Source organism: Acanthisitta chloris, unplaced genomic scaffold (genome assembly GCF_000695815.1).
Source record: "Acanthisitta chloris isolate BGI_N310 unplaced genomic scaffold, ASM69581v1 scaffold1417, whole genome shotgun sequence".
In the NCBI taxonomy this organism is placed as follows: domain Eukaryota; kingdom Metazoa; phylum Chordata; class Aves; order Passeriformes; family Acanthisittidae; genus Acanthisitta; species Acanthisitta chloris.
Window position 1 is genome coordinate 4,401 of NW_008680735.1, and position 15,597 is coordinate 19,997.

At 40.5% G+C, this 15,597-nt stretch overlaps 1 protein-coding gene across 1 annotated transcript in view; it reads right to left on the reverse strand.

Annotated features, from left to right (window-relative positions):
• MAP3K7 (mitogen-activated protein kinase kinase kinase 7) overlaps positions 1-15,254 on the reverse strand; it is a gene marked incomplete at both ends in the record, with an annotated part of 18,793 nt that extends 3,539 nt beyond the window's left edge. Inside the window, 9 exons of the mRNA XM_009077800.1 lie at positions 673-824; positions 2,259-2,340; positions 3,461-3,591; positions 5,620-5,748; positions 8,616-8,740; positions 10,412-10,550; positions 11,222-11,267; positions 12,163-12,228; positions 15,144-15,254. Coding sequence (XP_009076048.1) covers positions 673-824; positions 2,259-2,340; positions 3,461-3,591; positions 5,620-5,748; positions 8,616-8,740; positions 10,412-10,550; positions 11,222-11,267; positions 12,163-12,228; positions 15,144-15,254 — 981 coding nt within the window. The remainder of the gene's footprint in view (positions 1-672; positions 825-2,258; positions 2,341-3,460; positions 3,592-5,619; positions 5,749-8,615; positions 8,741-10,411; positions 10,551-11,221; positions 11,268-12,162; positions 12,229-15,143) is intronic.
• Between the last annotated feature and the right edge of the window lie 343 nt (positions 15,255-15,597).

The window sequence follows — 15,597 nt, forward strand, 5'->3', positions numbered from 1 at the left end:
GTGCCCTTGGCCTCCTTGGCCACCTGTGCACACTCTTGGCTCCCACTGAGCTGTGCCACCAGCACTGCCAAGGCCCTTTGGGACCAACACCTCTGTCCCCACTGCTCCCCCTAATGCACAAATATGTAGGTTAAAATCTATCTCTTTCACAAGCATTTTAAAAGTGCCAAGATAAAAAATTTCTAATTCAATACGTGGTAATAATTTAGCTATTAGTGGCATCTAAGAATGAAATATCTGCAACTTTGAAAAGAATATAATTTTACACAGATAAAAAATTAGTCGAATTAAGCCAGTATTTTCACAAAAGAATCTTTGAATTTTTGCATCCTAAAAATTCACATAAAGGTTGGAATCTGTCATGAAACACCATTATTTTGGGTCTAATTTAAGGCAGCAATTTCCAAACAGTTTTTAAAAAATCTAATAAATCCCTTTAAATAAAATGAACTATTATTTTATATTTCATTGGAGATTTTATTAGAGCCTTCCAGTTTCCCTTTTTTCAGTCACTCAGCTTTTTCCCATCCCTTTCCCTGTTCTTTTCCTCTAACTAACTGGGTCCAAATTTGTACTGTTTTTCAATGAAGACATTAATGTTTCAGAGCAGTCGCAACACCTTTGTCTAACTATGTCCATTTTGTTAAGATGGTTCAAAATTTCAGGGCTCACCGGCTGCTTGGCTGTGGTTTTGATTTGCTGGGCCAACTTTGACTCTAAACGTTTTATAGTGTCATTGGTAGAAGCTCCTTGGTAGTCACTTGGTTCCATGTTTGCATCACTCTTGTTGCTAGTGTTTGTAGAAGTGATGTCCATGAATGAACCTAGAAAGCAGCAACAACAGAAAACATGTGAGAATGTCCACTAGAAACACTAAAGTGCATCTCTTCAGCTGAGCATTCTAAGAATCATAGAATTTAAGGGTTGGAATGGACCTTAGAGCTGACCCAGCCCCAACCCCTGCCCTGGGCAGGGACACCTCCCACCAGAGCAGGTTGCTCAAGGCTCATCCAACCTGGCTGTGAACACTGCCAGGGTTGGGGCAGCCACAGCCTCCCTGGGCAACCTGTGCCAGTGTCTCACCAAAGCCTAACTTGGCTTGAAAGCAACACTTCTGAAACCTTCTCATGAAAGGCAAGTTGCAAGACTGCAAAAGATCCATTCATTTTCAAAGCCAGGTTGGATGAGCCTTGAGCAACCTGCTCTGGTGGGAGGTGTCCCTGCCCAGGGCAGGGGTTGGGGCTGGAGGATCTCTAAGCTCCATTCTACCCCCTAAAATTCCGTGATTCTATGACTTAAGAAGTAAAAGGAGTGAAGAAAATAGAAAACTAAATAGTGTAATAACATTCAGAAGTCAAACCTTAGCTTTGTTTGAAATTTTTGGGGTAGATGTTATATTACCAACACAACCAGCAACCTCATTCAAGATTAATGACAAGACCATCATTAACCACAGAGGAGCACAAATACCTGAGAAATAACAGCCAATATATAGTCACAGTTTAAAGTGATAAATTCTGGTTTAAAATCAAGTGCTGAGAGGTGGAGGAGAACAATAAGTAAGGTCACTAAGTTGCAAAGTAGCCAATGAAACTTAATCCAAAACAACAACAATTTCTTTGGAGATGGAAAATAATCCAAACAAGCTGTGGAAGCTGAAGACACCTAGGATTAAAAACTACTGAAGAGGGCAAAGTGTACTTGAAATAATAAGAAGAGTAAATTACCTTGATTTTCTCTTATTAAAAGGATTTCTCTAAGGGCAAGACTATCTAAAAGTCTAGCAGCTCATATTTTCTTCCCACCACCTTTCCAATGATTTCCGTGCACTTAATGTAATGACTGTATCTACTGCATTTTAACATAAAACAAATGCAAGTTTAAATTGTGGAGAACATCTCTGAAAGCAGGGGCAGCTTTCAAGAACATTGATTTTAAACTGACAGCTCCTAAACATTACATATGAGTGAGGGTGTGAGTTGCTAACAACATTCATGGGGAATAAAGGAGACTCTAAACTTGGTATTTATTATACGCTTGACCTCCATCACATACACTTTGGCAAAACCATTTGACTGAGAACTAAATATGATGTGGTATGAGGTCCTAACTAACAAAACAAACCACTGCCAATGCTGAAGATTTTGGAATGATTATCTTTTCCATACTGAGTCCAAAATCAATATGACAATATGCTGTATAATCCAAGTGCATCATTTCATGCTGTTTTACTTTTTCTCTGGTCTATACAAGTGTACCTGTACTAGTGGCAGAGTTGCTTTGGCCTTCATCTGAATACTGGCAAGGATACTGCAGAGGTTCATCAGCTCCTGGAAAGTACTGTGAACAAAAACAGTAATGATTTGATAGAAAAGTAATTAAAACTTGTTTTAAAATGGATTAAACAGCACATCATAATTTACAAATATAAAAGATACGCTTATAACAATTTATTTAGAAAATAAACAAATGCAAACATTATTATTAATACACTAAACAACACCTATGATAATTTTTTCATTTTCTCTAATGTGTTATGAGGGGAGGAATAACCCCAAGCACCAGCACAGGTTGGGCTGGTTAATAGCTGGGGAGTAGCTCTGCAAAGAAGGACCTGGTGGACAACAGGCTGTCCATGGGTCACAGTGTGTCCTGGTGGCTCAGGGGCCAATGGAATCCTGGGATGCATTGGGAAGAGCATTGCCAGCAGGTCAGGGAGGTGATCCTGTCCCTCTGCTCAGCCCTGGGGAGGTCACACCTGGAGTGCTGTGTCCAGTTCTGGCTCCTCAGGGCCAGAGGGACATGGAGCTCCTGCAGCAGGGCCAGGGCAGGGCAAGGAAGATGCTGAAGGCACTGGAGCACCTCAGGGATGAGCAAAGGCTGAGGGAGTTGGGGCTGTTCAGCCTCCAGAAGAGACAACTCAGAGGGACCTCAGGAATGGATTCAAGTCCATGAACAGGAGGTGCCAAGAGGATGATCAGACTCTGCTCAGTGGGGAAACCAATCAAACAAGAGGGAACAGCACAAACTGATGCCCAGGAAGTTCCACCTGAACACGAGGAAGAACTTCTTTGCTGTGCAGTCCCTGAGCACTGAACAGATTGCCCAGAGAGGTCATGGATTCTCCTCACTGCAGATATTCCAGACCCCTCTGGACACAGCCCTGAGCCATGAGCTCTAGGCTGGCCCTGCTGGAGTAGGGAGGTGAGACCAATGACCCACTGTGGTCCCTTCCAACCTCACTGATTCTGGGATTCTATGAGTTAACATATCCCTCCCATAAGGAGATGAACTATTTCCCCTCTCTGTTCTAATAATTAGCTAAGTTTTTTCCAAGAGAGAGAGAACACAGAAAACACACCAGCCCACCTTTACAGTGTGATGAAAGACATACATTTCATCACTTGATTTCCCTTAACAGCTTAAGAAATGATTAAGATACTACACCAATTTTTTATACCCGCATCAAATGTGTCATTATTTTCACTATTTCCTCCATGGATGGTCGTTGTGAGGGATCCTTGGACCAACAACGGGTCATTAAACTCTCAATAGGCTTAGGTAAGTTTTTGATCAGTGGTGGCCGAGTACCTATAATTGAAATTAGAAAAAAAACCTTTATTTTTTAAACAGACTATGAAACAATTGAGAGTGACTGATCTCCCTCTGGTAATTTGCTAAATAAATACAGGAAAATGTCAAGTTAATTAGAGTCTGAAAGAACTGGCCTGTACTTGATTTTCTCTCTTACAGACAAAAACTGACCAAAAAGGTTCCTTTGCACTACATAGAAGTTTTAATTACATACAAACACATAGAAAGAAAATGAAACTTCCTTCAGTAGAGGTCTGAATACATTCACTGACTGACCAAATGCAGCATATTACAATGGCTAATGAAATGTTATTTATTCCCAGAGAATCAAGCTCTAGACCAAACTAGGAAGCAAGTAGTAACAGTCTTTGCTTCCTAATGCGGTGCTCACAAGAAAAAAAAAAAAAGAAAAAAATTGAAACACTCCAAGTATTTTTTTACCTGTAAGAACTTCCTGATAAATTATTGGGCAATGGAAGTACCAATTTTGTGTGACTTTTTCACGGCCTACACACATTTTTCACAACATATTTTACTTACTATTGTATAACTATTCAGCCAATTTTTTGGTTCAAGTATCTCTTTTTATGATTTGAACAATGAGTACAACTAATGGACATCCAGTTGAGTTTGATACATGGGATGTGGTGATGGTTTGCAAAGCAGCAAGTATTGGAAAATATATTAAGCAGAACAAGTAATAAATGAAGTAAGAGTGCCAGAATAGTTTTGAGATGAAGTGCACTAACACTTCCTTCTTAAGAAGGAAAATGAAAATGGAAAAAGATAAAAAGGGAAGTTTTTAAAGCAAAAGTAGGGGCAGATAGGGATTTTGACTTCCCCTAAAGGACACTCCTGCACCTCACTAAGGCTGATTTATGACTAGGAGATTTGCACTTAGTTTTACAGTTAACTCTTTCATGCCAAGCACTCATCACTCCTAACCTCAATGACTTGTGTCCTTGAAATATCAAAATGGACAATCACTTTCTTCATTCAAAAATGCCATTTGCAAACATTTATCTTTGTGCATTATTAGAATGATAAAGTTCATTCGTTCTATCACTGTCTGCATGTTACTCCTCTTCAAATTGGATGTCTGTGCTCACCTGAAGCTTCCACCACTTACTCCCTAAGCTCTGACACTCAGTAGAGTCCCAACCTTCATTGCTTCTTTGTTAATTGTTTCTTCCAAAGAAGTTTGTTCTTGCTTTGGTGTTGCCTTTCACAAATGGCAGAAACCCTTTGCAGACACTCACTGAATTAATTCACTGTCGTTACTTGATTGTTCTAAAAACCCTGTTTTGCCATGGTACCTAAAAACAGTGGTTAAAAAGCTACACCACTAGCACAAAGACACTTCAGTCTCCTGTATCACCCTGACCAAAATTACACCACTGCTTTAAAGCAAGAAGTCCATTTGGATCCAATCACTGTGTCCTGTTTATTTTCTAAGCTCCTGAAAAATCTGTGTGCTGCTCCGTGACTGCAGGTACCTAGGGATAAAACCATTCAAACAGCAGAAAAAAAACCCCAACCACCCCCAAAACACTACAGATGAGAAGCAAAGGAACATTTTTAATGCCTAGTGGTCCTGCAGGAATTTGAGAGGTTGTAGCAATCCTACATGCAGGGCAAGTTACTTGAAGTCACACATTGATTGTAGATGTCCAATTGAAAAAAAAAAAAGGTTAGAAAAAGACAAGTTGGCTAATAAAATCATCTTTCACCCAGATAGAAGAGTTGAGGGTTTTTCTGTAGCACACCTCAGATCACTTTTAAAATGGAGTGTTGTAATAAAGAGGACATGGCTCTTTACCCTTCTTTGTAGCAGCCAAGTAACACACACCCCACACTGACACAAAATTGGTAGTGTCTAACTAGTAAGTCTTTGAGAGGAATATACATATTTAATGAGGTATAAACCAGAAACACCAGTAATTTACAGATACACAGGTAGAGTGCTTATCAAATTAATAGGTCAACTACACAACTTCAAACGCAACAAAGTGTTTGCAAACTCACCATTGTGAACCGCCCACATTATTCGGAAAGCTGGACCACCAATCTCATCAAAAGGTTTCCGACGGGTGATTACCTCCCAGAGAATAATTCCCCAACTGAAAACGTCACATTTTTCACTGTAATTGCTACCTGAAAGAAAGCCATCAGTATAATTTGCCTCTTTCCTATGGAACACATTACAAAGAAGTACGGTTTGAATTCATCATAGAATCAAAGAATCATTAAGGTTGGAAAAGACGTCACTAAGTTACCTCCATTAGTCTTCATCTTATTTCCTCCCTATTTTTCTTTTCTTTTTCTAATGTCATTACTTAATTAAAACTCTTTGACCATAAGATCAATATTTCTAAGGCTCCTAAGGTGCAGTTGATATGGAAAAATGTTCAGAGGCTGTAGAGAAACAATATATGCTCTGCAACCATAACTCATTCAAACACTAGAAAGAAATGTGATTGGCTAAAGACACGAGAATAAATGTGTGAAGAGAAATGATAAGAGATTTGTCATCTATCTTCAAGCAAGGATCAAAATTGGCAAATAGTTGGCAAGAGATATTTTTGTTAACACATAATCAGAAAGCATTTGGACATTAGATGGTAGGAAAAATGTTTTCCCTGTTGTGGTGTTGAGGCCCTGGGATATTGCCCAGGGAGGTGGTGCAGTCACCATCCCTGGAGGTGTTTCAGAGGTGTCTGATGTGGCACTGGAGGATCTGGGTTAGGGTTTGAGGGTTCCAGCACTGACAGTTCATGGTTGGACTCTATGCCCTTAGAGGTCTCCTCCAACCTTGATGATTCTATGATCATTCAGACAAATCATTTCACAAACAATGCAGCAGTATGAGCAAACAAAGTTTTAACAACTTTGACATTTCACATGGTTATTTTAGTAGTTTAATGACTGCTGCAAAAGGTATTGGATATGCTGCATAGGAGCTACTAGATCCCTTCTTTTCCTTGATACTTGTTCTTTTTATAATGAAGGTAATGATTTGCACATTTATCAGTATATGCTTTCAGTGAAAGGTCCATAAAAACAACTGCAAACTGAAGGTTTTTGCTACTGTCCAACAGTACATCTGCAATACAAGATTTCTTTTTTCTGCTCTGCCAGACACATACATCAGAGGAACAAGGATATACACTGTGAATCCCTACCTCAATACACTTCTTTAGAAATCCATTTTAGATTGAGGTTTTTCACTCAAAAATGATCTAACTTTAACACTGATTGTTCAATGGATAATTTCTAAAGGGAAAAAAATCTCCTATTCATATAATTTAATAATAAATAAACGTAAAGAAAAGAAGCATTCTTAGCTAAAGAAATAGAGCAGGTGCCTCAATATTAAGGGACATAATGGAAAATGTTTAGGCAACACAGTGAAACAAATAATCCTTAGAATCATAGAATTTAAGGGTTGGAATGGACCTTACAGATCACCTAGTCTCAACCCCTGCCCTGGGCAGGGACAACTCCTCACTAGATCAGGTTGCTCAAGGCTCATCCAACCTGGTCTTGAACACCACCAGGGTTGGGGCAGCCACCACATCCCTTGGGTGGCTCCTCTAAGCAGTATATGGAATAAAATGGCACGTTCAGAACAAAAGCTCCCAAGGGGGAGGTCAGGAGGAGTCCTCAAACTGTGTATGGACAGTCTCTGGAATAAGGACAGTAAAAGAACCTGGGAAACCACTGCTGCACATAGGCACTTGCCAAACAGATCAAAGCCAGGACATCTGCTTCCTAAAGCAGGAAGATGACTTTTCCAGACCACTGCTAAATCTCAATGATAGTTTAAGGTACTGATTGGCTAAGAGGTGTTAAATTTGCAATTTCAATATTGGCTGGATTATTTTTCTGATAATCATGAAGCAATTAGACCTAATTATCAGATGTCTTCAGTTTTCCCCCAGCAACACTCCAAGAAATAGCTTGTTTTCCTACTTAAGTAAATTAACTGCTAATAATGAGTTTCTCAGTATAAAGGAAAGAGGAAGTACATCAGCTCTCTAGATGAGACAAGAAGCAGATGAAGGTGGAGTTACAAGCAAGTGGTGGAAGGCAATTATGTTCAATTTAGAGACACTAACAGGGTAATTCTAAAGTTAAAAGCCGATCAGAATCTGGGAGTGAAAGTAATGAGAGTATTTAAATGTCAGAAGAGTTTCAAATGATTTAAAGAATGTCAGAAAAAACACAGTTGTGGGAAAAGAGCCCTCTAGCTGTATTTTACTTACTTAAAAAGTAAGAAACAGGAGCTGTCTAAAGGTACTCTTATGTAAATCTCAGCAATGACACAAATACAGGTTTCACACCGTCGTGTATTTATATGTCTAATGCTAACATGAGAGAGTTGGCTCAGTGCTGCTCTTCAAACCTCTGCATAACTATCTGACAATAGACAACTGTACAGATGTTCAAATAAATGTTAGACTTCTGCCAAGACTCTTTCAGTTGTGACCTCAGACTTTAATGTACATTGAAATGAAGTAAGACTACACAAAGACAGGCTGAGGGAGTTGGGGCTGTTGAGCCTGGAGAAGAGAAGGTTGTGTGGAGAGCTCAGAGCAACTTTTCAATATCTGAAGGGCCTATAAGGAGCTGCAGAGGGACTCTGTGTTAGGATCTGCAGTGATAGGACAAGGGGATATGGATTCAAACTGAAAGAAAGAAGGTCTATGCTGGACATGAGAAAAAAGTTTTTTACTCTAAGGGTGGTGAGACCCTGTCCCAGGCTGCCCAGGGAGGCTGTGGCTGCCCCAACCCTGGCAGTGTTCACAGCCAGGTTGGATGAGCCTTGAGCAACCTGCTCTGGTGGGAGGTGTCCCTGCCCAGGGCAGGGGGTTTGGGACTAGATGATCTATAATGTCCATTCCAACCTTTAAATTCTATGATTTTATGATTCTATGATGTTCTTACTTCCTACACCACATGAATTCACAGTTGCATCCCTAAACAGAACACATACAACTGACACTGTGAAGCTTTGTTACCTTCAAAAACTTCGGGTGCCATCCAAGCAGCACTTCCCTTATTGTTGGTCATGTGGGTTTGAATATCACAGGCTGTACCAAAGTCACAGATTTTTAGAACTGTCCCCCCAGCTACCAAGAGCAAACTGTCAAAGAAAGAAAGAAACTATATTAAAATCGTAGCATGGAGGAGTCTGGTAATAAACCATTGATCAATTCTTATCTCAACGACTATCTAATATAGCTGAATATCTTAAGCTTTGCTTCTCAGTGCTTTATTTTCATAACTTAGGAAATTATTAAGGTTCTAATGGGAACTGTGTCTGACGTGAACATACTAAATACATTAAAATAATCAAAAATATTTAGTAATTTATTAACATTTCTACGTGTAAGATTTTAAATAAATATCTTTAGCCATAGTAAACCACTAAGCATATATTGACAACATTAGTCTATCAGATGCCAAAGGCTGAAAAGCAACAAGTGCTGTAACAGTTTTACCACCAGAACTATCTAGGCTACCACTAATGTCAGTCACCTTAGCTACTTAATTGAACTAACTCAAAGTTACATGTTAACAGCTCTCTAAATCAAAACTGGGGATGCAAGCGGGAACTAAAGATTTAAAGTGTGGCTTCACATGATCATTTTATCTGGTGATAACTACAGGCTATCAGCAAAAAGGGATGATTCTGCTGATCCTCAGACCTCTGTTGGCATCTAATCTGTGGAGCCACATCTGTAGGTGTAGAATGAGCCAGAAAACAAGCTGACTGGACAGAAAACTATTACATTTTGTTTCACTGGAAAGTGATGGAGCTCCTGGCAGGAGGAGTGGGACAGGAAGGGGAGGGGAGAAAGGAGGATGGCCATGTGGTGAAAGAGCTCTAGCTCCACAACATTCTCTTACTGAAAACCACAGCAAAAAGAGAGCATTTTATATGTCTCTCTGTGCTGGTTTGGGCTGAAGTGGAGTTAACTTTCTTCCCAGTGACTAGCATGGGGCTGTGTTTAGGATTTGTGCAGAGCACAGGGTTGGTCATGCAGAGATGTGTTTGTTGTTGCTGAGCAGAGCTCACACAGAGCCAAGGCCTTTGCTGCTTTCCTCACTGCCACACTGGGAAGGGAGTTGGGAGTGAATGGGAGATTGGGAGGAGACACAGCTGGGACAGGTGACCCAACCTGACCAAAGGGACATTCCATACCATAGCACATCATGCTCAGGGTATAAAGTGGGAGGAAGCAGGAGGAAGGGGAGATGTTTGGAGTGATGGTGTTTGTCTTCCCAAGGAACCATTGCCCATGATGGTCCCTGCTCTCCTGGAGGTGCTGAACACCTCCTGCCCATGGGAAGCAGGGAATTAACTCCTTGGTTTGTGTTGCTTGTGCTTTTGGTTTCTCTATTAAACTGTCTTTATCTCAACCCATGAGCTTTTCTAGCTTTCACCCTTCTGATTCTCTCCCCCATCCCATCGGTGTGAGAGTGTGTGAGTGGCTGTGTGGGGTTTGGTGCCTGCCTAGGGTTAAACCATAACAGTCCCAGCACACTCTCATTAGAAGCTCTATTCCTAACAAGATCCTCTTCCATGACATAGGGCAGGAGCAGGATATTTTTCCAGTTTAACAATAAGCAGCTGAACACAGTTCATTTTCTCTTTCATACACCACCATTCTGCAACTGGAGACTCAAATGCTCTCACTTAGAACACAGGACACCCAAAAAGTTAACATCAATTAAAGGCATTTCTTTCTAACACAATGATTATAAACAATCTTGAATTCCAACTGTAAGAAAATATGAACCATAAACCTACTTTGGTGGTTTCAGGTCCCTGTGAATTAGAGCCTTTGGTTTCATGCTGTGGAGATAAGCCACTCCTTGGGAGCACTGTAAACACCAACTCATGGCATGTGCAGCAGTGTAGTGAGGCAGAGGTTCAGCACCATGCAGCACTGCAAAACAAAGGCACAAACTAAAAAGAACTTTATTGCATATTACAACAGATACAGTGGAGTTAACAAAAGACCAGTCAGAAAGCTCTATGGAATCTAAGGGATTATCAACACCTCATTAGTGCAACTGAAAATATCCTTCTGCAGACTGGTAAAATAACACAAGTGTCAAAATATTTGCCATTTTTTAGTCTGCTCGCCGTATTTCTTTATCTTAAAATTCAATATGAAAAGTGTTGCTTGTTTTTCAGCTATCCCTGATAAAGTATGTTCAACAAATGCTCAGGGAAGAATCTTTTCAGATGTTCCACTAGAAAACCTTAGATTACTTGCATAAAATCTGAAACTGGTATCAAGAACAAAGCAGTGGACTGAAAAGAGTTTTTTTAAAGTACACTCCTTTCTCCTTTAAATTGTTTTAAGCATTTCAAAGAACCACAGAATGGTTGGAAGGAACCTCTGGAGGTCCACCAAGCAAGGTCAAGTAGGGCACCCCCAGCTGATTGCCTAGGACTGTGTCCAGGTGGCTTCAGACTATCTCCAAGGATGGAGATATATGTGTGAAACAACTATCTATGCATTCTACAGGATCACAACAACAGTCTAGATCATGTTTGCCCTAATACTAGCACTTCAGCTCCAGGAAGACACCAGGTTGAAATGATACTCACCATTGTATAGAGAACCTCCTTCAGCATACTCCATAACAAGACACACCTTTGGGGGGAGGGGACAAAAAAATAGGGATGTTTTAAATGTAGGGGCAGAAAACAGCTTTTGTAAACTAAAAGGAAAGTTCTATAAGAGGAACTGCAAAGCCTCCATACCTAAGCCAATGGAAAATATATCTATGAAGCAAAAAGTTTGTAGCATATATATTTATGTGTAAGAAACAGAAATCAGTTTTAGACTTAGCTCCCATTGTAAACTGGGAAAGAAGAGAATGACCTCATTCCTCTTCAGTCTTAAAAAGAAAATGCTGTCTTCAAACTGCAATTCATTTGCCTTTACTTTTGTTCTTCAGTGGCTTACAAAAGAAATTTATAGATGAGGTGAAAAGAATTTCACTAGCACTAAGAAAAGAGGGATGCAGCATTCCTTGAAGCAATTAAATAGCCCATACAAGAATTAGCTAAGGATACATCTGTCCTGGTACAGTACTTGCTTTGAGAATATGTGGGACTGCTTCCAGAAAGAAAGCAAACCCTGAAAATTGCATGGATGAGAAGAGGAACTGATTTATAAGCTGTAATCATGAGTCACAAATGCATTTAGTTTTTGTATTGCTGATTTGAAATTAGTTGGACTGCAGATATGAATAACACTACATATGCAACATACCAGGTGCCATTCTGGCAACCTGAAACTGGTGTTTAGAAATAACTTTGGGGTTTTCTTGAAAGAATTTCTTTTTCATAGCAGGAGAAAGAAAAGACAAAACCTGAAAATATCAACCAACCTATGTATTTGCATGTTCCCTTATTATGGCTAAAACATACAAAAAAAATAGATAAAATGTATACTGTTTAATATAAAACACAAATTTTGTGCATTGATGCTTGCATATGTTAACCTAGTCACTTCTGGCCACACTGACAAAGCTGTAACTTACTGGGTTTAGACAGGCTCCATATAACTTCACAATATTGGGATGGTTTACTCGTGACAGTTGTCGAAGCTGCAACACAAATCACACAATTTCAAACCATGGGAAATAAAAGTTAATGCTTTATTTTCACATCTATAATTAATACACCACAACAGCCAGTACAGTTTTGTATGTTTGACAAACCTAGATGGTGGTTTTAGGAATTACAAGACTGATGTCCCTATTTGCTTTCTAATTTATGTATCATAGAATCATTGAGCTTGGAGGAGAACTCTAAGATCATCGAGTCTAACCATTAATCTGTCACTGCTGGAACCTCTAAACCCTAACCCAGATCCTCCAGTGCCACATCAGACACCTCTGAAACACCTCCAGGGATGGTGACTGCACCACCTCCCTGGGCAATATCCCAGGGCCTCAACACCACAACAGGGAAAACATTTCTCCTCACATCCAATCTGACTCTGCCCTGGCTCAGCTCAAGGCCATTCCCTCTCTCCTCTCCCTCAGCCCTGGCAGGACACACATCCCACACCTCTCTCCAGCCCTGGCAGGAGTTGCAGAGAGCCAGGAGGTCACCCCTGAGCCTCTTCTCCAGGCTGACCAACCCAATTCCCTCAGCCCTTGCTCATATGACATATTCTAGACCTTTTATGATCCTTACTGCTCTTGGCTGGACCTGTTCGTGTCATTAGGTTTGTGACTAATGGGATCTGTATTTTAAAAGAAAGTTATAATAAATTAAATGTCAAGAAAGCATTTTTTTTCCAGGTTGCAGCAAAATCACTCAAGGCACAAGCACTGGGTGACTATGACCTTGATAGGTTCAGTGGTCTCCCTGGAGCCTGCAATTTTGGAATCTCAAGTGCCTGACTCCATAAAAAAAAAATAAATCAGAATCATATCGTCTTCATTCACAATATAGAAGGTTACTCTACTAAAAAAAACCCCAAACACAGCCCTATTAAATAAGCTAGCAAGTTTAATACTGAACTGATGTAGCTCCAAAAACTTACTGCTGCTTGTACTGACCACTACACTATTCCACACTGAAGGTTTTTTTACCAGTACATAGTAGAAGGGAAGAAATTTTTTGCACTTTTCACAGACTTCTGAAGGAGCTTATGCTGTCCATTGTCTAGGGAGAAAATGCTATTATTTCTGCACACTTCAGAAGACCTAGAAAATCAGAATGGAGTATTACAAGTGACGCTTGCACTGTGTAGACTTTCCTGAGTAACAGTAATTCCTGAAGATTTTCTGGAATTATCTGCTTGGATCTCTTTTGAACACAAAAATGCTAAGAGACCAATCCCATCTACTCAGTATTAAATTAGACTCAGAGTAATAACCTTAAAAGCTTTCCATGGTGATGAACAACATGTAAACATTTACACAGAGAGGCCTAGTACAAACATGCTGCTTTCAACCCTTCAATGTGTTACATTTTAGTACATTTAGTCCTAAATTTAAGAGATTTTAATGTGGTTTGTGTATCTAGGACATCCTAAGTGATGACTGAAGTAATACTAAGCAGCAAACTTTTGATTCTAGAAAATGTTGTGTGTCTTGGGAAGTTTTAAGCAGCATGTCACAAAATATCTCATTTAAATTACACAGCAAACTTTTGAATCAAGAAAATGTTGTGTGTCTTGGGAAGTTTATCAGTATATCTCAAGTACTCAAGATATTTCTGAAGAAGTAAACATTGGGAGTGACAGTGGATGAGAAACTCCCTATGAGCTGCAGTGTGAGCTCAGCCCAGAAACCAATGGAATCCTGGGCTGCATGTCACAAAATATCTCATTTAAATTACACAGCAAACTTTTGAATCAAGAAAATGTTGTGTGTCTTGGGAAGTTTATCAGTATATCTCAAGTACTCAAGATATTTCTGAAGAAGTAAACATTGGGAGTGACAGTGGATGAGAAACTCCCTATGAGCTGCAGTGTGAGCTCAGCCCAGAAACCAATGGAATCCTGGGCTGCATCAAAAGGAGCGTGGCCAGCCGTTGGTGTCCTCAACATAAGGAGGACATGGAAGTGTTGGAGCAAGTGCAGAGGAGGCCACAGAGCTGCTCAGAGCACTGGAGCATCTCCCTGTGAGCACAGGCTGAGGGAGCTGGGGCTGTTGAGCCTGGAGAAGAGAAGGTTGTGTGGAGAGCTCAGAGCACCTTGCAGGAGCTGAAGGGGCTCCAGGGAAGCTGCAGAGGGATCTGTGTTAGGAGCTGCAGGGACAGGACAAGGGACAATGGACACAAATGGAAGGAGGGAAATTGAGGTTCGATGTTAGGCAGAAGTTTTCCCTGTTCTGGTGGTGAGACCCTGTCCCAGGGTGCCCAGGGAGGCTGTGGCTGCCCCAACCCTGGCAGTGTTCACAGCCAGGTTGGATGAGCCTTGAGCAACCTGCTCTGGTGGGAGGTGTCCCTGCCCAGGGCAGGGGTTGGGGCTGGGGGAGCTCTAAGCTCCATTCCAACCCCTAAATTCTATGATTCCATGAATGAAAACAGTGATTACCTTTAAATGACTTACAGGCAATATGCTTCTATGCAAGAACAAATTAATGAAACTATTAGAACTGCTGAAAAACCCACAGAAATAGTTTCAAGTATGGACCTGATTGTACTGAAGAACCTGTGTTGGAGCCCCCGAAGTGTTAACAGGATCCAAGACTGGTGAGTATTTCAGCTGCATCCTGACTCCACATCAGGAGAGAATCTAGGAACTGGAATTTCCCCAGTTGTATGCCCTTCTCTCTCCCCTCCTTGCCTTCCAGTTTTTATGGGAAGCAAAGTAAAGAACCCACAATGTGCTCTGACAGGTCTCCTGTTCTGCAAGCCAAGGGGTCCAGGCCTGAACTGAGGACCACAGGCTGCCTTTATTTACCTTGTAATAAAGCCATAGCTTTTAGCACACTAAATGCACCCCTGAACTGAAGAAAAGAAGCTCTACCAAACTCCATATCTTCCACCAAACTTACTGTACCTCTACAATGAAGGCTTTTCTTTCAGATTCACTTTCTATTTGTTTAATGGCTACATCTTTAGCTCTCCATTTTGCCTTGCAGACCACACCAAAGGCTCCTCTTCCAACAACCTAGAATAAAACATGAAACACAGGAGTTAGAATTTGAAATGGTTTCATTTGCTGTGCAGGACTTCACAAAGAGGAAAGAAGTTTAACTTAGAAACCTTCAGACACACAGGCTCAAGTTTTGCAGCAGCAATTGAATACTGTCATCAAAGCATAACTAGTGCTTAGCTAAGCTTCCTCCAGAGATCATTTGCAGAAGAATTGGAAAACACACAAAAACATTTCATTATTAACATGCAGTAACAGAATTCCAGAAAATTATGCTCTCGATTATTTCAAACAAGAATTTCTCAGAAGAAAATCAAGGGAATGACAGCAAATTTATTTGTTTAGATCTGAGCAGTGA